The 24,185-nt window shown below is 34.5% G+C and overlaps 1 protein-coding gene across 7 annotated transcripts in view; it reads right to left on the reverse strand.

The window, feature by feature from the left end:
- The window catches only part of ADK (adenosine kinase), a 506,491-nt gene that overhangs the window by 103,642 nt on the left and 378,664 nt on the right, over nucleotides 1–24,185 (reverse strand). The window contains exon 8 of one of the 7 annotated variants that reach the window (XM_057530673.1): nucleotides 22,201–22,419. The exons of the other annotated variants lie outside the window; for them this stretch is intronic. Coding sequence (XP_057386656.1) covers nucleotides 22,243–22,419 — 177 coding nt within the window. The 3' untranslated portion in view covers nucleotides 22,201–22,242. Of the gene's footprint in view, nucleotides 1–22,200; nucleotides 22,420–24,185 lie in introns of those variants that run through there. 7 annotated transcript variants of the gene reach the window in all.

The raw sequence follows: 24,185 nt of genomic DNA on the forward strand, positions 1-24,185 counted from the left end.
TCTAAAGTCCTTCTAAGTCTAAAATTCAGTGACCATAAAAATGAGTTTTTGGAAGGTCTCTAACAACCACAGGGAGGGTTCCTTAAGCAAAAAGTCCAGAGACTCTATTAAGAAATGACTGGCCTAAATCAGTGAGATTTAAATATCTGTCATTTACTGCTCATACCTTTTTGTAAAAGGTAAAGTAACTTTTCAGAAGACAGTAAAAGATTCATTCCTTCTTGCTAAAAGCCAAAATTCAAGAAACCTTTTGCGTTATTCATGTATACTTAAAACAAACCCTTGCCAAGAAAAACAAACTGCAAAATATGGAGGTTGGAAAATGTGAATCATCACTGGTATTAAAACCAACATTTGATAATTATGTTGCAATTTCAAACTACTGCTGAATCCCATTAGGTTTAAACATAAATTCAATAAGAATTTATGATTTTATAAATGGCATTTAAATGTATTCAGAAGTAGAAACAAGAACCATCTGACAGAGAAGTGATTGTGGTTAAAACGAAAAGGAGAAAATAAAGACATAAGGAGGCCAGAAGGTGAAAGAGAGGAAGGATATAGAAATAGGCTGAAAGTGAATGCAGTACAGTAATGATTCTGAGGCAAATGCTTACAAATTTATCTTTTGTACTATGCATTTTCATACTTGATAGGATTCTGAATTAATACAATAAAAGATGAGGCACCTGTCATTTAAGAAGCAGAAATTATTACAGCAGAACTTTATGCCAAGTTCTTCTTCCACATTTTTAGAAATATGGAAATATACACCACATGAGTGAAAAATAACATTTTGGCCTTTATTCCACATCCAATTTGGATTTTATTTAACTGTTTTCTAAAATTTTTATTCTATCTTATTTTTAATCACATTCATTTATCTGAAAAATAGAATTGCAAGTGGGGTCTTATTACACTGTTCCCCTTCCTAAGACAAGAGTTTTGCTTTATTGTTGATATGACCACTTGTTTAAAAATCATCAGTATCATAAGCAGTATCATAATCTTGAATTGTTAAAATCTTTAACTGTCTCATTCAGTTAGTTGAGACAACTCAACAAACCCATATGAAGGACCCAGTAATGTTCCTGGAGCTCTACGGTACTGGAGCTAGGCTGAATTCTAAGACCCATGATTTGACCTTCCAGGCTCTAACTCCCCCTTTTTGAACCTGTTTACTTTCACCTGACCTTTTAAAACCATATTTTAAATAATTTAGGGCCTCACAAGGACCTTTTCTCTCCATGCTATTCATACTCAGCAATTTTCTAAGGGCCCTTGGGCACAAAACAGGGAAGGAAGAGAGTAAAAAGTCAATCTTGAAGGGTCAACAGAAAATATTCAACACAGAAAATTAGATCCAAGCTACTAAAGTCACCAGCCTTAGCCAGAACTTTCACGCCAAGGAAGGAGCAGAGCCACTGAACTTTAAGGGCTAAGGGTTGGGGATCTAAAACAAAACAGACACACACACAAAAGCCTACTTCCAATACAAAATAATGTACATATAACCAAGTACATGATAGTATAACATATAAAAGTTGAGAAATAATATACCAAAATGGTGAGAAAATTCAAAGAGCTATAAAAAAATGGAATAAGGTTAGTCAGGAAAGGTTTGTTAGAGAAAAAAGATTTCTGTGTTGGACCTTGAAAGAGCATCCTGAGAAGAAAAACAAAGCAAAAGCATAAAAGTATAAAGTATTACAGAATTCTAAGAGAATCACAGGACTGGGGCACATGGGCCATCAAAGAGAATAGATGAAACACCATTAGTTTTCCTGGGCTTGAGAAGGTTTTCAGGTTTTGAAAATTAAAGGTAAAATGTAATATAGTGTTTTCTTTTTTCAAGTGGCTTTCCTCCAAATCTTGATGGGCTCATTTAATTTAAATAGCCTTTTCTGGGAGATTTCTGAGATTCTGGCTTTTGACTCTAAGCAAAGAACTGTTAGAAGCCAAAGATGCAGAAGCAGAGAGATGCTTGGGGAAGTTGATAAGTGAAATGGGTGGTTTTTCTAGAAGTAATTGTTAGGAAATTATTATACAACAGTATCCACTAAAGTAGTAGCTTTCAAGTTTTCTTGACAGCAACCACAGTAAAATATTCACTTTACTTTGCAACATGCCATACACAGACATATGTATACATGCATTTATTATAAATGTACATTCTTATATCTTTTATACTTATTTCATTCAGAATTGCTAATTTTGTCCCCTGAAGTGAAACTAAGAATATCATTTACAAAGTAACATGGCCCTTTGGAACTCAGACGTAAGAAAGTTTCTTGAGGGCATTAAAAAAAAAAAAGTATTTATTTGGCTGCGCCGAGTCTTAGTTGCGGCACACGGGATCTTCGCTGCCCCGTGCGGGATCTTTTAGTTGCAGCATGTGGGATCTAGTTCCCTGACCAGGGATTGAACCTGGGCCCCCTGCACTGGGAGCTTGGAGTCTTAGCCACTGGACCACCAGGGAAGTCCCCTTTGAGGGCATTTTATACAATGAGTAGTATATAGTAAGTGCTCAATATATTAATCCATCCTTTCACTTACCAAGCACTCACTATGTACCAGGAACTATTAGGAACTAGTAATATAGAAGAGACTATTAAGGGGGACCTAACTGAGATTTGGTGGTGTGGATGAGGAAGGAATCTCTAAAGAAAATGATATTTAAGTTGACACCTAAAGAATGAATAATAGTTAGCTGGGTGAATAATACTAAATAACGGGGTAAAAATAGGTCAAGACAGAGGTAAGAGCACATGCAAAGACTCTGCTAGGAGAAAGAGTTCAATGGTTTTTAAACTGGAAATGGGCCAGCACCGGCAGGAGATCGGTTTTTGGAGAGACGGTATTATGAATTCTGAATTTTCTTCGATGTAAAAAAACAGAATAAAGCAAATGCCCACGACACAACGTAACCAAACAAAGAAAAAATCCAGAAACCAAATTTAATTCTGCCCTTGACCTGGTTTGTAAGGACAGTTTTAAAGTTATAGAGCATAAAATATAATGCAAGTGTACTTGACACAAAGAATGCTGATTTAATTTCTTGCCAAAGCAGGCATTTATTGAAAGCACATGTACCACACTAAAAAGGATCCTAAAATTTTATGTGCCACATTTGATAAGAGATCTAATTTATATTCTGGCATTTAGCTAGAAGCCTGGATTAGTGATGCAGCAACATAACAAGGACTTCAATTTTTGTGTTCTTTTATAGTTGTTATATGCACTTGGTCACTGGCAATTCCAACTAGTTCAAACCGATGCACTGATTTCAAAACAAAGGTTAAAGGTCAGGAACAAGGAGACTAGGACTATGAAAACGAAACAAATTGCTAATTAGTGAAAGTGTATTTATACGCATTCCAATATACTCTAGTCCTTGAATCATCCCCAAATCAGAACCCTTCATTGTTTTTCTACCTGCTCCAATTACCCTAGTTCTTTGTCAAGTACCCTACAGACATACACTTTAAAAAAAAAAGTCTATATTCCTTTAAAAATGCCATTTGGACTTATTTATTCAAAAAGCATTTATTAAGCATCTATTATGCATCAGGCAGTGGGCCATTAAAAACAAACAAACAAACCCTCCCCCACCATGAATCACATCCTTGTATTTCCCCAGTACTGATACTTTCCATAATTAATGCTGGTGTTTCCCTGTCTCACTTTCCTACTAGACTGTCAATCTTGCTCACCATTGTATCAAGAGAAGTGTTAGGCACACAGCAGACATTTAAATCTTTTTTGAATTACTAAATGGTTTTTACAAACCTTTAGTGGTGAGAAGGTTATGGAAATGCTCAAGAACATCAAATATAAACAATTAAGCACAAAAAAACTCACAACCAAATTTCAGTTAAACTAAGCTATAGACCATAATATCAAAGGCTAAATTCTAGGGTTCCTTTATAAAAAATTACAAGGTAAAGGTAGGAGGCAAGGCAATGGAGAAACAGTAAAACTGTGTCACTAATCCTTTTGAGATCTCTTAGAACATGTTTTTAATCCTCCAAAGAGGACAAAATTCATTCTCATAAAAGCCACCTCTACAAAGTTCGTTAAATATCCAGATTTTCAGTTGTGCACCCTACGAAACATATTTCTACATACCAGGATCTCTCATACATAATAACATTACAAAGTGGCAAATAGTTTAATTGAACTAAAAATGGAGTACTTTCAGTGTTCTACCTATATTCTTAGATAAACCTTGCAGGGCTTTAGGTGAAAGACTAACTCAACTAAAATATTATATCCCTAAATGAGATATTCCAAGTATTAAAAAAAAAAAATTTCACAGCCTTTCTAGGCTTTAGATTTTACACCTGCAAAATGAAGGGATAGATTCAGATAGCCTCTTGAGGAGACCCTTCTATTTTATGACCAGCAACAAAGCTTATTTTCTGAGTGTGAATGGCACTACTGTAAATGATTATTAGGGTTACCAGTTGTAGGGAAACTATTTTTTGTGAATTACAGCCGAGATAAGAATTATTGTTTAAATTATGTCTAAAGGATTAAGATGGCTTTTTTTTTTACATATCAGCTTGGTTAGGCTGAGCTATCTTCCCCAGGTATTCAACCAAGTCCTATTCTAGCTTCTGCTGGGATGGAATTCTGCAAATGAAATTAGAGTCCCTAATCAGTTGACTTTAAGTTAATCAAAGGGAGATTATCCCAGGTGGCCCTGACTTAATTAGGTGACCCCTATAAAAGAGAGCCTAGGCCTTCCCTGACCTGAGACTCTATCACACATACACCCATAGGGTTTTTCTTATATACCATTTTTTTTCTTTTTTACTTTTTTGGCTATATTGGGTCTTCGCTGTGGTACGCGGGCTTCTCTCTAGTTGTGGTGTGCAGGTTTTTTCTCTCTCTAGTTGTGGCATGCAGGCTCCGGGAAGCATGGGCTCTGTAGTTTGTGGCACGTGGGCTCTCTTGTTGAGGCACGGAGGCTTAGCTGCCCGAAGCATGTGGGATCTTAGTTCCCCGACCAGGGATCGAACCCGAGTCCCCTGCATTGGAAGGCGGGTTCTTTACCACTGGACCACCAGGGAAGCCCCTACCCACAGGGCTTCAACCTGCTCATGATCTTCCCTTCCTGAATGGACTTTGAACTCAGCCGGCCTCCAGAACTCTATAAGCCAATTCCTTGTAACAAGTCCCTATATCTGCATCTGTATGGTTCTACTGTTTCTGCTCCTCTGCTTCAACTGACTCATATAATGACATCATATAGTGATGCTATATAAGCTATAAACAGTGAATGCCTTAAACTATTTTAACTGTTCCCATCAATTTCAATAAAACGTGTGGATATGAGGAATAGACACATGTATATTGGGCAGATGAAGTGTATATTCAGATGAAACTTTGAGGTGTGCAAAAATTCCCTTTCCCCAGATTCATACTGTTCATCCTCTCCCCTTACCTCAGACTTCTAGTATTCTCATTGTCTCTCTTCTTCCCTATCCAAAACTGAGATGAGGAAAGGGTGTTAAAGTTATTCACGCTGTAGTATTAATATTTGCCTATACTTAGTATGCTAAAATTTCCCAAGGTACTTTAATAAAAGTGAAAGCCTGAACACAAAGGAGTAACTGGCAAATGGTGAAATAAGCAAGAAAATAAGTATATTCTGGCATACTTAAATTCACAAACTCTTAAATGACCACTTATTCTGCCTACCTGCAAACTGGCTACTTTCAGTTTTTTTTTTAATGATTTATTCACTTTACATTCTAGAAATGATTGCAGCCAAAGCTTCCACACCAGTAACATTTCCTTAGCACGTAATACTGCTACAGAAGAAACTGATACTTTTTTTTTTCTGTTTTATTTTGGTTTGGGGAGGAGTCTTCATATATTATTGGGCAATTATCATTTTTTTATTATTTAACTTTTGATGTACTTATGCCATGTATACCAAACTAGATCATGAACTCTTTGAAGAGAGACTTACAACTCGCACCTTGAAAAAAAACAAAACAAAAAACAAAAAAACAACTTACCAGTGCTTTTTCTTGTAAGAACCTAGCAATAAAACAGGCACTTAGTAAGTATTTATTAATTTGATAATTTGCAGAATAGTATGTAAAATGAGGATAACTGCAGTTTGGCTTTTATCTAAAGGAATTTTCTTCTGTTCTGTGTGAAATGCCAGTAGTCATGCCTTTCATAATAACACCATTAACTTGGAAAGATGTCCATATATTAGCCACAAACCTAATAGTAAATATAAAGACACAGAAGAGACTAAATTAACTAAATTTCAGAAAAGGACAGATTGTTTGTTAGATGTAGCTTTTTACTTTGGCTTTACATGTTACATGTTACCTTTACTTTATGACAATATTCAGAAGTAACTGTTAATAATTCTACAGAATTTGGTCATGTTACAAGTTACTTTGCTTTACAGCAATATTCAGAAGCAGCTGCTAGCCATTCTAGAGAATTTGGCCTACTGCTAGGCTAAAACATCACTGTTGCAAATATGATTATACTCCTAGACTGTACATGCAGTACTGACCTATCATCTCCAGACACTTGGTATACTATAGGACTCAAATGATTAGATTCTGTAAATAAGTGAATAAAATGAGTACCTTAGACCCAGATGAAACATATAATTTGGTATTAATAAAGGTCAGAAGCTACAAAGGACAACACTAACAAATGTGACTACCAATAAATGAAAAACTTCCACATACAAAAAGCACCAAAAATAAAGTCAAAAGACAAACTGCAAGAAATACTTACAAGTCACCTGGGATTTATTTCCCTTATAAACAAAGGGGGGGAATGGGGAGAAAAAAGTTAGTAGTAAAAAAAATGAACCATCCAAAAGCAAGATGAGCAAAGAATTTGGGAGATAACAGATGAAAATACAAATAGCTTGTCAACTTATGAACTTCAACAATAACTTTAGAAATGCAAATTAAAACAATGAGATGTCACTTTAAATTGATCATTTTGGCAAACTTTAAAAACACACTTAAATTGGGAATACGAATTGGTAGAAACACTCAGGAGGGCAACTGGAAAAGTTTATCAAAACTTAAAATATTTATTTCCTCAGAATTGGCAGCTCTACTTCTAGAGATTTATCCTATAGAAAAATTTACACTAAAGTACATAGACATATATATTCACTATAGCGCTATTTATAATAATAAAAAAACAGAAGACACCCCAACAGCTTTCAAGAGGAGAACAAACTATGGTGTATTCATACAATAATATAACTATTATAAAAAGTAAGGAAGATAAGTCTGTACTAACAAGAAAAGAGGCCTATGTATTTTGTTAGGTAAAAAGCTTCAAAGCAGAATTACAGTACAATCTCATTAAAGTGAATATTTTAAATACTTTTATGACAAAAAATAATCTGGAAGGGCATACCCAAAACTAGTAACAGAGATTATCTTACTATGAGATGTGGTGGGATTATGAAAGAGTTTCCTTTATCTAGTTTTATAAAGGCCAAGTTTTTAACAATGACCACGAAAAAAGAAATAAAGTTCAAGTACAATATAACAATGACATCTTCAGTCATTTGTTCTATACTATTTGGATACAGAAGTATCTGATACTATATAATTTATGTAATACTAAGTTACATGGTTTTTAAATTACAAAGGGGATGAAAGGGCAAACACAAATATTATACACTCAACATATATCCCATCAGTAATAGCCTGTCAAATATATGCCTATTTAGCTTCTTAAATTTACTTATTTGTGTTTGAAGACCTACAATTCACCTCTCACAAACTGCAGTCCAGAGTATAAGGTAAAATATGAGGAAAATAAAGCACCAGATTCCTCTACTATCTACGGTACAGTTGGTTCTAGTAGTTTCAATAAAAACATTTAAAAATTTTAATTCATAGCTCCAGTGACAATAGGTGTAACATAGCTGGCAGCTCAAGTAGAAATTTATTTTTATTTTATACACATTAGAAATAGTTACCGAGTAGCACCACTCTCTCATCTGTCACGGTTCTTGCTTGGACTGTTTCAAATAGGTATCTGATAAGATCCACAGTAACAGGGGTGTGCTCGTATTTTATTTCTGAGGTCTGACACCCTACTACCTACTCTAAAGAATGCAAGAGGCAGAAGTGAGGACCTGACAGCACCAATCACAGAAATCTGAAGTCCTTTTTTTTACAGATACACTGCTGTGTAACCTATGCTTAAATCTTACAGAGCAATAGTGGTCCTAAAAGGGAACTAACAGCATGCCTCCAGCTGTGCCTGGCATCCTCTTCTTCTCAAATTCTAGAACAGACTCCTGTATTTTTTTTAACTTGATACATAAAAGAAGGCAGTAGGAGAAAAGCTAAGATTGGATAAGGACTGGTCAATAAGACTGAGAAAATGTTTCCGTGAATGCTACATATGCCCCTCCTGCCAAATCTCCTGAGTAGTAGAGATATTCCAACAGAAGATATTTGGTTGAATACACAATAGCAGAGTCCCCGCTGGTCAAAGCTAGTGAAGCCGTTCTTTTAGCTCAGTGGCAAAGAATACACACTATATAATACAAGAGAGGTTGGAAACTTGAAATATACTCCTGCCAATTGCTTTTCACTTTGAAAGCTTTCTAAATCAATGATAAGCTATCTGCACTGAGAAGGGCATGGAATATCCTCAAGTTGTATATGCAGTCCTTATGTAGAAAATAAGCATGGCTCATATGGCATATTGCTGTTCTCTATTTTAGAACTAGCACAGGAACCATGTGATGTGTTCATTGCTATGGTAACTACATTTCAGTAGCGAACAGGAGAGCAAACGGGCATGTAAAACATGTATAAGTTGTCAATATATAAGTAATTGCTGCCCTGGAGCTGCAGTAACGTAAATTTCCTTGTTGCATGACTTATTAGAATAAAATTCTACACCTTCTTTTTAAAAAATGAGGTTTAATAAGCCTTCACTCCCTATAATGCCTCCTCCATTCAAGAAAACAAATGAATAGTGTCTTTCATCACAGGGTTTTAGTTGCTTCCTAAAGAACTACTACTACTACTACTGCTACTGCTACTACTACTACTACTACTACTACTACTACTACTACTACTACTACTATTATTATTATTGATCTAGGCTTCTAAAAAAGTATGTGCAATGTCCCATGTGATTTAAGGATGAATGAAGTCTCAGCCTTGGTCAATAGGAAAAATGCTCTGCTTATCTTCTCTAGGGGTCTGAGTCTACTGTTAGGACCAACTAAGTCAGATTTTTAGGTTGATTACAGCGGGAGAAATCTCTGATTTGGCACCAGTGTTATTTCAATCTTCTAAGTGCTTTCTTGCCAGAGCAACCTAGAAACACGATCCTCCTAAGACTCTGATTACTTTTAGAACAGTCTCTGATTGTCCTGTATTTTAATGATATGTTTATAATATTCTATATTTAATTTTAAACTTTCTGTATGATGCCGCTTAGGAGTATAAATCTTAACAAGTTTCTCTGCCAATTCTCTCTCCCTCACCTCACCCCTCCCTCCCTCTCTTTCAATCCATTATTCTGACTTATGAGACAGCTAAAGGGATCTCACATAATGACTTAAATTATGTTTTTATATAATAAACATTTTGGGGTTCTTTTATAAAGAACCATATTCTGTGGGAAATAAAACACTACTAAATACAACAAATACTAACATCAAGATGGACTACTGAAAAAACCCATCAGAATTATGTTTATTATTCATAGTAAATGACAATGTTATAAGCTTTACCATATCCTATATTGAATAACTTGCTATTAACTTTGACCTGGAGGTTGTTATTTTTCTTAATTGTAATAAACTTTCTAACCTAGAAAATACAGTATCATTTTATTAGAACTCGGAGGAAACATACAGGTTAAATAAAGCAGGTTATATTTATAATCAATATACTTTATACATACAACTATCATATAGAAAGACAAACTTGTGTACAAAAGAGTAACCCATACGTTGTGCTGTTTGAGCAATAGGAATATTTTCTTCAAGCTCATTGGTTCAGTGGCACCATATGGAGCATGTTGATCTTCAGATAACAAAAAATGTCTCCAAGATACACTTCATTCTAGTGTGTTAAAACTTTCTACCCTGCAGCTGTCAGTATAACTATATAATTCATATCCTACTATGAAAATGCAAATCATATAGCTTACTATACTTGTAGAAATAGAAGGGACTTCTAATGGTATCTATATTTTCAAGTCATAATGTTAGAAGTGTTCCTTACATGTGAAGTCACTCATGATTTTGCTGATTTAACTACTGCTACAGGTGTAGTCAAACGATGTGAAAGACGGCAAAGGAAAAAGGACCAAAATTTTTTTCAACAATATCATACAGCAACATAAATTAATAAACTTCAGCTATATATAGCAACATGGATGAATCTTAGAACCCTATTATTGAATGAAAAGAGCAAAACTCAGGACACTACATTCCATATTATACCATTTCTATAAAGCTAAAAGAGAAGCAAAACAATATACTGTATAAAGATATATATACATATGTATATACACACACACATATATTTCAGAAAATAAAAATGTAGAAGTCAAAATAGGTATTAGCTTTGCAGGGGATTGGCAAGAGTTTTAAATGAATCAAATGGGGAGAGAGGCAGACGCATCTGCTTTGTAACATATGTGTTCTGTACGTTCTTTGATACATATTAACAATTTCATAATAAGAGAAAAAAGAAAAAGGACAAGAGAAGAGAAAAAGAGTACACAGATGTATAATTACCCTTTCTTGGGCAGAACATCACAGTTCACATTTTACCACAAGAAAGCATAAGAAAACAGAGTATAAGAGGCTACCACAGGAAACCACCTTGTTTTACTAAATATAAGAGCATATACAATAAGGCAAAAAACTCACCCTTCTTCATAGAGGATCTTTATTCCATTTGTTTAGATAATCTTTTTATAATCTGTCATATATAAGCATTTGTAAAATAGCATTAAATAAAACTGTTTCCTTTTTTTAGAAACAGGATTTATTTTTCTTGTAAAAACTGATGAGATTTATTAAGAGAGATGCTTGGTTGGCTTGCAATTGGCTGTTATTTATAGCATTTTGTATTTTCTTATAATTGAGGTATACTTTGCAAACAACAGGATGCACAGGTCTCAAATGTTCACTCAAAACAAGGTGTAGAACATTTCCATAATCCCAGAAAGGTCTCTATTGCCCTTTACCAGTCAATTTCCATGCCTGCTTAACAAAAAGGAAACTATTTACTGATTTTTATCATAGATAGCTTTTGCCTATTTGAATGGATTAATACAGAACACAAATATTATTTTGTGTCTGACTTCTTTGAGATTTATCCCCGTGGTTGCGGGTAACAGTAGTTGATTTCTTTTTATTGTCTAGTAATGTATTATTGTATGAGTATACCACAACTTATTGAAAAATTATCCTTTTGATGGACACCTGTTTCCTGCTGTGAATGTGCACAAGTATTTTTGTGGACATATATTTTTGCTCCTCTTAGAGATAAATGACTTGCTGGGTAATAGGGTAGATGCGTGATTAAGCTTACATATATTTTTTAAAAACCTTATCAAATAGTTTTCTAAATTTGTGGTCCTACCAGCAAAGAATGGGAGCTCTAGTTGTTCCATATCCTTTCCAACACTTGGTAGTTCTTTTAATTTTAACCACTAAAGTTGGTGGGGAATGTTATCTCATTGTGTTGATTTATATTTCCCTAATGATGTATGACACTAAGCCCCTTTTCATGTGCTTATTGGCCACTATATTATTTCCCTTTGTGACGTGTCCAAGTCTTTTGCCCACTTTTTGTTGTTGTTGTTGTGCTGTTTAATTTGTAGTATATATCTTTATATATACTATATACAAATCTTTATCAGATACATGAATTGTAAATGTTTTCACCTAACTTGCTGTTGGCCTACTCATTGTATTAATGGTGTCCTTAAAACGAGAAAAAGTAGTTTTATTAGGGTATCAATTTACATACTATAAAAGACATGTTTTCAGTGCACAATTCAATGATTTTTTTTTTAAGTTTTTAAAAATTAATTAATTAATTAACTTTTGGCTGTGTTGGGTCTTCGATGCTTCGCGCAGGCTTTCTCTAGTTGCAGTGAGCGAGGGCTACTCTTTGTTGCAGTGCGCAGGCTTCTCTTGCTGCAGAGCGTTGGCTCTAGGCACATGGGCTTCAGTAACTGTGGCACGCAGGTTCAGTAGCTGTAGCTTGTGGGCTCTAGAGCACAGGCTCAGTAGTTGTGGCGCACAGGCTTAGTTGCTCCACGGTTTGTGGGATCTCCCCGGACCAGGGATTGAACCCGTGTCTCCTGCACTGGAAGGCCAATTCTTAACCACTGCGCCACCAGGGAAGTCCCTCAATTCAATGATTTTTGCAAACATCACCACAATCCAGTTTTAGAACACTGCCATCAGCCCAAAAAGATATCTCCATGCCCGTTAATAGTCAATCTCTTTCTACTCCCAGTCTACTATTTGAACTGCTTTAGACATAAAAGACATTTTGAATTAATGAGCCATTTTAAAAATGTAAGGTAATAATGTAAAGTAAAAATAAGAAGTACAAAATGTTTTAAAATATCAAATAATAGCTGATAGCGGTGGCTTATGAAAACAATTTTTTATTAGGTTTATCTAACATTACCACCTAACTAAATCCTTTCTATCAATGTAAAAAATTAGTGGAAAGGGCTAAGATATCTCACTATTTAATGAGGATAAATGTGGCATATTTCATAGTTGGCTGGGAATTAAAAAGAGTTGGGGAAAGAAAACCCGTTTTCTAACCATTAAAAAGACCCTAAAAGATGTATATAACATATGCCTGAATTTATAAGCCTAAGGTATGTACATTTACTAAGTAAAAGTCATAAAATCAGAACAAGTAAGGATTCAAAATGTTTTCTGGCTTTAGTTAAATGCAGGATTCTCTACTTTTCATATTTCTTATATAGGGAAAAAAATCATGCATGACCATATTTCCTTTCACTAGTCTCCCCTGCTGAACTTCTCATGATTCTTAAGTCCACTTTGTATCTTATCTTTTCACTTTCATAATGATGTATTTTGAGGAAAAGAATTCCTTAATTTTAATGATTCTAATTTATTTTTCTTTATTGTTAGCATTTTGTGTCTTTCATAAGACATTTTTGCCTACTCAAGACCATGATGATATTTTCCTGAGTTCTTCTGGAAGCTTTATTGTTTTACATTTTATATTTATGTACAATCCATATAGAACCGATTTTTGGTGTAAGGTAGGGATCAAAGTTAATTTTGTTCGACATGAACATTCAAGTGACCCCCAGCACCATCCTTTGCTCTCTATTCGCCAGTGGCACCTCTGCTGTAAATTAGGTGACTGTACATGTATGGGTCTATTTCTATCCTTTGTCTGTTAGTTTATCCTTAAGTCAATGCCACACTGGCTTAATTACTCTTGTTATATAGGATTGTCTTAATATAAAAAAAAATTTACCTAAAATCACTAGGTGTGTAACAGGAACTAACATAGTCTTGTAGGTCTATTATATTTCAAAAACAAACATACAGACAAACTCATAGAAAAAGAGACCAGATTTACATTTACAGAGGCAGGTGGTGGGGTGGGTGGGGAGAGAGGGGGAATTGGATGAAGGTAGTCAAAAGGTACTACAAACTTCCAGTTATAAGATAAATAAGTACTAGGGATGTAATAATAAATATGAATACAACATGATAAATATAATGAATACTGCTGTATATCATACACAAAAGTTGTTAAGAGAGCAATTCCTAAGAGTTCTCATCGTAAAAATTTTTTTCTATTTTTTTTTAAATTGGAGTATAAATGCTTTACAATGTTGTGTTAGTTTCTGCTGTACAGTGAAGTGAAACAGCTATATGTATACCTATATCCCCTCCCTCTTGGACCTCCCTCTCAATCCCCCCCATCCCACCTATCTAGGTCGTCACAGAGCACCGAGCTGAGCTTCCTGTGCTTATAGCATGTTCCCGCTAGCTATCTATTTTATGTATGGTAGTGTATATATGACAATCCTAATCTCCCAGTTTGTGACAGATATTCACTAAACTTATTGTGATAATCATTTCATGAGGTATATAAGTCAAATCATCATGCTGTATACCTTAAACTTACATAGTGCTGTACGTCAATTATATCTCAATAAAACTGTAAGAAAAAAGTTTACTTAATAAGTAATGCAATTATATTTGAGTATAGCACATTATAAACTAAGGTTCAAATGGATATTAATAAGTAAAAAGATGCAAATTAATTAAAAAGACTAAGGTTATTAGTGTTCTCCAAATCAACCCACATTTACCCTATTCCTATTCCAATCTATTAAGCACAATGTAGCCATGTCAAAGCACAGATCTAATAATGTTACCACCACTGCCTAAAAACCTCTAATATCTTCCTATTGTTGCAAGGGGGACAAGATCCAGGGGGGAGCAATTATGAGTATTTTGAAATAATCCAGGAAGTGATAATACCATCTTGAACTAGGAGGAAGATAACAGACGTGGTATGAAGTAGTCAGATTTTCAATATATATTGAAGGTAGATTCAAAACAACTATTTTGATTAATGTGACAATGGTTATCAAAGCTCCTTTGACTGCAAGTCCCTGGATAGATGCTCCGACCTAAAATTGCCACTCAAGGTCTACAAACTAACAATGACAACTAGGCATCACAACCTTCTTTAAGATGTTCAAAGAATCCAGAAATAGTCTCAATCCTAATGTACACGGCATATCTACAGCTATCAGAAGCTCCATTATAACTTCAATGAATCAACATATAAATAATTTATACCTATTGATACTATACACATGAAACTATATGGGATAAAAGTAAATCTAAATACTTTTTTGCCTATCCTAATCTCTCCTTTCTCAAAGAATATTCAATCTACTATGTAAAGGAAATCACCCACATAAAAAGATAAAAAACCAAGTGTGACAGCCCAAAGAGAATTCTATAAACTCAGGGGGAAAATTAATGAACGAAGGAAAACTTCATAAAAGAAATTGTGTCACTCCCTCAAGACACAACATAACTCCATGTTGAACCTGGTCAGGTTTTTAAGACTACATCCTTATTTTATATAATTTCAGAACAAAGTACCTTCCCCTCATAATATTTGATTGTGTTGATACTTATAAATTAAGAAGTACCTTAATTAAATAATGTCTGTCACTCCTGCTTGACTAAAATCCATAAGGGTAGGGACCATAACTGTTCTTATTCACCTAAGTATCCCTAATGTGAATGAGACACAAAGTTTTTATCCTTATGGAGCATACTCCATTCTTACATTCAGTGGCTTTCTGAAGCCATTCCTTTTGTGTAAAACATCTTCTTTACTCCCTTCCATCACCTCTACCATGAAGGTTTCCTGAACACTCAATCTTCTGGTATGGCTGCCAGATGAAATACTAGATGCCCTGTTAAACGTGAATTTCATATATGTAATTAATAATTTTTTAGTGTAATTATGCCTCAAATATTGTGAATCCCATCTGAAATTCAAATTTAAATGGAAATCCTGTATTTCTCTACGCTGAATCTGGCAACCTCATTATCTGGTACTTTTCCCCCTTTCCAAATTTCCATTTTAATTACATTCAGAATCATAGAGATTAACATAGAGATTAACCATAGAGATTAATTTAATTGTTGTCTTCTGTAGGATTTTTGTTTTGTTGCTCCATGTTGTAAGCACTTAACAAATACTTGATAGATGAATTCAGAAATCAAAATTACATTGAAAATTTATTTACAAAGATGTTCTTCCAAACTGTATTTGAATACTGAAAAAATCAGAAACATTAAAAACATTCAACAATACAAGACTAATAAAAATAAATGATATTATACAGCAACCCCAAATGATACTTGAAGGACAATTAATGACGTTGGAAAATGACGAAAATATAATGCAAGTAGAAAAGGAGAAATAAAATTATAATAATGGAAATAATGTCAATTTGTTAAAACTTTGCATATATCAAAAGTTGGCTATACTCTTTGAAAATGCCAATGTCATGACAGAGAAAGACCAAGGAACTGTTCCAGATTAAAGGAAAACAAAGAGATATGACAAATAAAGGCAACGCACAATCTTGGATTGGATCTTGAAGTAGAAGAACAAAATTACTAGAAAGGACATTCCTGGAAGACAAGAAAAATTTGAATATATGCTGTGTATCAAAGGCAGAAAAAGAGAATGCTTAAAGCATATGGTAGAAATTAATTTGTACTCTTCTTACAACTCTTCTCTAATTTGAAATCATTTCAAAATAAAAAGTTTAAATATATGTACGGAAAAAAACACTGCAAGGAAACAGAAAAATGTTTTGGAATAATTAATGCTGGATGATATAATGAATGTTGATTTTAATTTTTTTCTTTGCATGTTTCTATATTTTTCATTCTCTAAAATGAGCATGTATTATTATTATAGTTGGAAAATTGTTAAAAATCACTTAAAGGTACTTTGATGAAATATATAATTTTGACTTGTAAATTCGTCATATTTATAAATTTCCAGAATAAAAATTTATTTTTAACATTATATTAAAGATCATTATAAAATAAATTAGAAAACTGAATACATCCTCAATTACTGTCTTAAGAATGAGGGGGTCCCAAAAGGTATCAAATCATCTGGAAGTTTGTCCATCTTCTTTTCCACTTCTATTTCTACTCTTCTCTCTACTATCCAGGATGTTCTATTTTCTCACAACACAGGTAATTTTTAAAGGCTCGACCTTGAAATTGATCTAGGCATGAGCAATCTTTCTAGAAACATTCCCTGTACTCATGTTACCTACTATACAAAGAGATAAAGGGAACCTGATAACTAAATCAGTGACATCTTAGGAGTATTTTTCTGATTGCTTAGAATAAAAGAAAAAGAAACAAAATCCAGAACTCAGTATAAATCTAACTGAGAGTAGCTAGACAAATAGAGATTAAAATATTTCTAGAAAAGGCCTAACTCTTCCCATGCTTTTGCCACACAGTAATTAATGCATTAAAATCACAGTTTAAAAGGCCCCTCCTAAATCCTCCCCTTTCCTAAATATTCCACTTCTTCCACTTGTTATTTGAAAAACAATACCAAGTACCGATCAGTTGTGACAACACTGCTTGATAGGTTTGTGTCTTTTCACCCATTTTGTAGCTGATCTAAACATCCTGAGCAACAAACAAAAGTTCTACTAATTCATTTTGTGGTATTCCTCGTGGTGCATTTTGGGGTTCAGCATATCAAGAAATGTAAACTCTCAGTTTAGCATAACAAAAGGGAAATTTGATTATGAAGGAGTAAACTGAATTTACCTCCTAACCAGAATTTCCCTCCTGGAAGAGGCAAAAACTGAAGAGGTCAATTTTATTTTATGTATTTACTTATTTTTAGCAGTCATGTTGCTTTATTTTTTTTTCTTTTTTTTTTATACAGCAGGTTCTTATTAGTCATCCATTTTATACATACTGGTGTATACATGTCAATCACAATCTCCCAATTCATCACACCCCCACCCTTACCTGCTGCCGCTTTTCCCCCTTGGGGTCGATACGTTTGTTCTCTACATCAGTGTTTCAATTTCTGCCCTGCAAACTGGTTCATCTCTACCATTATTCTAGGTTCCACATATATGCGTTAATATACGATATTTGTTTTTCTCTTTCTGACTTACTTCACTCTGTATGACAGTCTCTAGATCCATCCACGTCTCTACAAATGACCCAATTTTGTTCCTTTTTATGGCTGAGTAATATTTCATTGTATATATGTACCACATCTTCTTTATCCATTTGTCTGTCAATGGGCATGTAGGTTGCTTCCATGACCTGGCTATTGTAAACAGTGCTGCAATGAACATTGGGGTGCATGTGTCTTTTTGAATTATGGTTTTCTCTGGGTATATGCCCGGTAGTGGGATTGCTGGGTCATATGGTAATTCTATGTTTAGTTTTTTTTTTTTTTAAAACATCTTTATTGAAGTATAATTGCTTTACAATGGTGTGTTAGTTTCTGCTTTATAACAAAGTGAATCAGTTATACATATACATATGTTCCCATATCTCTTCCCTCTTGCATCTCCCTCCCTCCCACCCTCCCCATCCCACCGCTCTAGGTGGTCACAAAGCACCGAGCTGATCTCCCTGTGCTATGCGGCTGCTTCCCAGTAGCTATCTATTTTACATTTGGTAGTGTATATATGTCCATGACACTCTCTCACCCTGTCACATCTCACCCTTCCCCCTCCCCATATCCTCAAGTCCATTCTCTAGTAGGTCTGTGTCTTTATTCCCGTCTTGCCACTAGGTTCTTCATGGCCCTTTTTTTTTTCCTTAGATTCCATATATATGTGTTAGCATACGGTATTTGTTTTTCTCTTTCTGACTTACTTCACTCTGTATGACAGACTCTAGGTCCATCCACCTCACTACAAATAACTCACTTTCATTTCTTTTTATGGCTGAGTAACATTCCATTGTATATATGTGCCACATCTTCTTTATCCATTCATCCGATGATGGACACTTAGGTTGCTTCCATGTCCTGGCTATTGTAAACAGAGCTGCAATGAACATTTTGGTACATGATTCTTTTTGAACTATGTTTTTCTCAGGGTATATGCCCAGTAGTGGGATTGCTGGGTCGTATGGTAGTTCTATTTGTAGTTTTTAAAGGAATCTCCATACTGTTCTCCATAGTGGCTGTATCAATTTACATTCCCACCAACAGTGCAAGAGGGTTCCCTTTCCTCCACACCCTCTCCAGCATTTATTGTTTCTAGATTTTTTGATGATGGCCATTCTGACCAGTGTGAGATGATATCTCATTGTAGTTTTGATTTGCATTTCTCTAATGATTAATGATGTTGAGCATTCTTTCATGTGTCTGTTGACAATCTGTATATCTTCTTTGGAGAAATGTCTATTTAGGTCTTCTGCCCATTTTTGGATTGGATTGTTTGTGTTTTTAATATTGAGCTGCATGAGCTGTTTATATATTTTGGAGATTAATCCTTTGTTGATTCGTTTGCAAATATTTTCTCGCATTCTGACGGTTGTCTTTTCGTCTTGTTTATGGTTTCCTTTGCTGTGCAAAAGCTTTGAAGTTTCATTAGGTCCCATTTGTTTATTTTTGGTTTTATTTCCATTACTCTAGGAGGTGGATCAAAAAAGATCTTGCTGTGATTTATGTCAGAGAGTGTTCTGCCTATACTTTCTTCTAAGAGTTTCATAGTGTCTGGTCTTACATTTAGGTCTCTAATCCATTTTGAGTTTATTTTTGTGTATGGTGTTAGGGAGTGTTCTAATTTCATTCTTTTACATGTAGCTGTCCTGTTTTCCCAGCACCACTTATTGAAGAGACTGTCTTTTCTCCACTGTATATTGCCTCCTTTGTCATAGATTAGTTGACCATAGGTGCGTGGGTTTATCCCCAGGCTTTCTATCTTGTTCCATTGATCTATATTTCTGTTTCTGTGCCAGTACCATATTGTCTTGATTACTGTAGTAATCAAGTATAGTCTGAAGTCAGGGAGTCTGATTCCTCCAGCTCCGCTTTTTTCCCTCAAGACTGCTTTGGCTATTTCGGGTCTTTTGTGTCTCCATATAAATTTTAAGATTTTTTCTTCTAGTTCTGTAAAAAATGCCATTGGTAATTTGATAGGGATTGCATTGAATCTGTAGATTGCTTTGGGTAGTATAGTCATTTTCACAATATTGATTCTTCCAATCCAAGAACATCGTATATCTCTCCATCTGTTGGTATCATCTTTAATTTCTTTCATCAGTGTCTTATAGTTTTCTGCACAAAGATCTTTTATCTCCCTAGGTAGGTTTATTCCTAGGCATTTTATTCTTTTTGTTGCAATGGTAAATGGGAGTGTTTCCTTAATTTCTCTTTCAGATTTTTCATCATTAGTGCATAGGAATGCAAGGGATTTCTGTGCATTAATTTTGTATCCTGCAACTTTACCAAATTCATTGATTAGCTCTAGTAGTTTTCTGGTGGCATCTTTAGGATTCTCTATGTATAGTATCATGTCATCTGCAAACAGTGACTGTTTTACTTCTTCTTTTCCAATTTGTATTCCTTTTATTTCTTTTTCTTCTCTGATTGCTGCAGCTAGGACTTCCAAAACTATGTTGAATAATAGTGGTGAGAGTCTGGCTAATGGTTTATCAATTTTGTTTATCTTCTCAAAGAACCAGCTTTTAGTTTTATTGATCTTTGCTATTGTTTTCTTTGTTTCTATTTCATTTATTTCTGCTCTGATCTTTATGATTTCTCTCCTTCTGCTAACTTTGGGTTTTGTTTGTTCTTCTTTCTCTAATTCCTTTAGGTTTAAGGTTAGATTGTTTATTTAAGATTTTTCTTGTTTCTTGAGGTAAGCTTGTATAGCTTATAAACTTCCCTCTTAGAACTGCTTTTGCTGCATCCCATAGGTCTTGGGTCGTCATGTTTTCATTGTCATTTGTCTCTAGGTATTTTCTGATTTCCTCTTTGATTTCTTCAGTGATCTCTTGGTTATTTAGTAATGTATTGTTTAGCCTCCATGTGGTTGTGTTTTTTACGTTTTTTTCCCTGTAATTCATTTCTAATCTCATAGCACTGTGGTCAGAAAAGTTGCCTGATATGATTTCAATTTTCTTAAATTTACTGAGGCTTGATTTGTGACCTAAGATGTGATCTCTCCTGGAGAATGTTCCATGTGCACTTGAGAAGACATTGTAATCTGCTGTTTTGGATGGAATGTCCTATAAATATCAATTAAATCTATCTGGTCTATTGTGTCATTTAAAGCTTGTGTTTCCTTAGTAATTTTCTGTTTGGATGATCTGTCCATTGGTGTAAGTGGGGTGTTAAAGTCCCCCACTATTATTGTGTTACTGTCGATTTCCTCTTTTATAGCTGTTAGCAGCTGCCTTATGTATTGAAGTGCTTCTATGTTGGGTGCATATGTATTTATAATTGTTATATATTCTTCTTGGATTGATCCCTTGATCATTATGTAATGTCCTTCCTTGTCTCTTGTAACATTCTTTATTTTAAAGTCTATTTTATCTGATATGAGTATTGCTACTCCAGCTTTCTTTTGATTTCCATTTCCATGGAATATCTTTTTCCATCCCCTCACTTTCAGTCTGTATGTGTCCCTAGGTCTGAAGTGGGTCTCTTGTAGACAGCATATATATGGGTCTTGTTTTTGTATCCATTCAGCGAGCCTGTGTCTTTTGGTTGGAGCATTTAATCCATTCACGTTTAAGGTAATTATCGATATGCATGTTCCCATGACCATTTTCTTAATTGTTTTGGGTTTGGTTTTGCAGGTCCTTTTCTTCTCTTGCGTTTCCCACTTAGTGAAGTTCCTTTAGCATTTGTTGTAGAGCTGGTTTGGTAGTGCTGAATTCTCTTAGCTTTTGCTTGTCTGTAAAGCTTTTGATTTCTCCATCGAATCTGAATGAGATCCTTGCCGGGTAGAGTAGTCTTGGTTGTAGCTTCCACCCTTTCGTCACTTTAAATATGTCATGCCACTCCCTTCTGGCTTGTAGAGTTTCTGTTGAGAAATCAGCTGTTAACCTATGGGAGTTCCCTTGCATGTTATTTGTCGTTTTTTTCGTTGCTGCTTTCAATAATTTTTCTTTGTCTTTACTTTTTGCCAATTTGATTACTATCTGTCTCAGCATGTTTCCCCTTGGGTTTATACTGTATGGGACTCGCTGCGCTTCCTGGACTTGGGTGGCTATTTCCTTTCCCACGTTAGGGAAGTTTTCGACTATAATCTCTTCAAATATTTTCTCGGTTCCTTTCTCTCTCTCTTCTCCTTCTCAGACCACTATAATGCGAATGTTGTTGCATTTAATGTTGTCCCAGAGGTCTCTTAGGCTGTCTTCATTTCTTTTCATTCTTTTTTCTTTATTCTGTTCTGCAGCAGTGAATTCCACCATGCTGTTTTCCAGGTCACTTATCCATTCTTCTGCCTCAGTTATTCTGCTACTGATTTCTTCTAGTGTAGTTTTCATTTCAGCTATTGTAGTGTTCATCTCTGTTTGTTTGTTGTTTAATTCTTCTAGATCTTTGTTAAACATTTCTTGCATCTTCTCGATCTTTGCTTCTATTCTTTTCCCAAGGTCCTGGATCATCTTCACTATCATTATTCTGAATTCTTTTTTGGAAGGTTGTCTATCTCCACTTCATTTAGTTGTTTTTCTGGGGTTTTATCTTGTTCCTTCATCTGGTACATAGCCCTCTGCCTTTTCATCTTGTCTATCTTTCTGTGAATGTGGTTTTTGTTCCATAGGCTGCAGGATTGTAGTTCATCTTGCTTCTGCTAGAAGAGGTCATTTTTAAATTAATACCATGCTGAGAGAAAAACGTGTGTTTCCCCATGTTGTAAAAAATTAATTTTGTACAAACTATCAACCCTAGTTGGCTTGATGCTGTAATAAAAGAACTCTATTTGTGAAATTAAGAATTCTAACTTAATATGAATAATTAGTACTAATATGAATAAATTAGTACTAATATCCACTCTATTAACTAATATCTCAATACATAATATTTAGTTTTATTCAGGTCAGTTACTGAAAACACACATCGCCTCTCAAAATGTATTATTCATTATATAATGTTCAAAAGGAATAGTAACTTAACATTATAACAACAGTCATGGGGACAGCATACCTATTTGGCTTAAAAATATCTAACATCAATCCTATGAGCAGTCGTATTTTAGAAAGAATGTTAGGACACCCTTCCAAGGAAAAGGAATTGAAAATAGGAGGAACCAATCATTTCTTGACTATAGGAAAAGATGATAGGTTTAAATCTTCTGTTTTTTAGATAGCGAAATGTGAAAAGAGGGAGCTGAAGTTTCAGTTCCCTGGTCTCCCTTCTCTACAGTATGGATTGAAACCAGAGAGTAAGAGGGCTGACAAAATACTTTTGGTGGAAACCAGGGTCCCCTGGGCTTGTGAAATTAGTACAGGGTTACCACAAAATTGAGGCTCTTAAAACGATTCACATGGACTGGGACCTCTAAGCTGGACCTGAACTCCATACGTGAAAACACATTGCAGATTCTTATTTTGAAAAAAGTTGAGAGGAAAAAGATAGTGATAAGTGAGTGACTGTGTAACAGCAGTGTTAACATTCTAAAAAGATTTTAGAATACAAATGTAGAACACAGTGCCTGATGTAGAATATGCTCTCAATAAATCGTGGTCAAACTGAAGGACAATATTATATTACCTAAAAATATTTTAAATGTGTTAGATACAGCCTAAAATAGTTACAAAGTTTAGTTTGGTGGATTCAGATTTAAGATCAAATTTTAAATCCTAAATCTTTCTAAGATCAAAAGTGGTGATTAAGCAGGACAATCATATTTAAAAAGACAACTATTCTCTGTAATTTGCAAAGGTTCAAACTCTCCCAGCAAAGGAAAAAACTCATTCATTCATTTATTGAATGTTTAATAAATACATATTATTTGTTAGGCAGTAGGACTATAATAATGAACAGAAGTCTGCTGTAAAGGAATACATTAGTGTAAGAGAAAATACATTAACAAGTAATTACTAAACAATGTAAGTATGAAGAAAAAATGTCTTATAATTACACACAAAATATCAAAAAATCAAATTTATAAAATGACTAAGTGAATGAGGGTGGAGGGGGGAGGAGAAGGAGAGGAGAAGGTGAGGGAAGTAATATATGAACTGAGTTTTAATGGATAAGTAGAAGTTAGCCAGACAGAGTTGGAGAGGGGTAAGGATAAAGACAGAAGGATTAGAATATGAAAAGACATGAAGGCAAAAATAAATATGGTGCATTCTGGAAAACATGAGTAGTTAGGTAGTGCAGGAGAAAGAGGGATTTGTAGGAGAAAAGAAAATGAAGATAAAAATATAGGATCAGAAAATAAAACTATATGATGAGGATTCAATTCATATTCATTGAATGATTTTAGACAAACAAGGAAAAATGAGATGGAAGTCTTTACAGTCTATACCTTAAAAAATTATCACTTTTTTATTTTTTAGATTATTTTTCCTGTGCTAAAATGAATTGGCTGATAGGTGCTGAATCATGTTA

This window comes from Balaenoptera acutorostrata, chromosome 16 (genome assembly GCF_949987535.1).
Source record: "Balaenoptera acutorostrata chromosome 16, mBalAcu1.1, whole genome shotgun sequence".
Taxonomy (NCBI): domain Eukaryota; kingdom Metazoa; phylum Chordata; class Mammalia; order Artiodactyla; family Balaenopteridae; genus Balaenoptera; species Balaenoptera acutorostrata.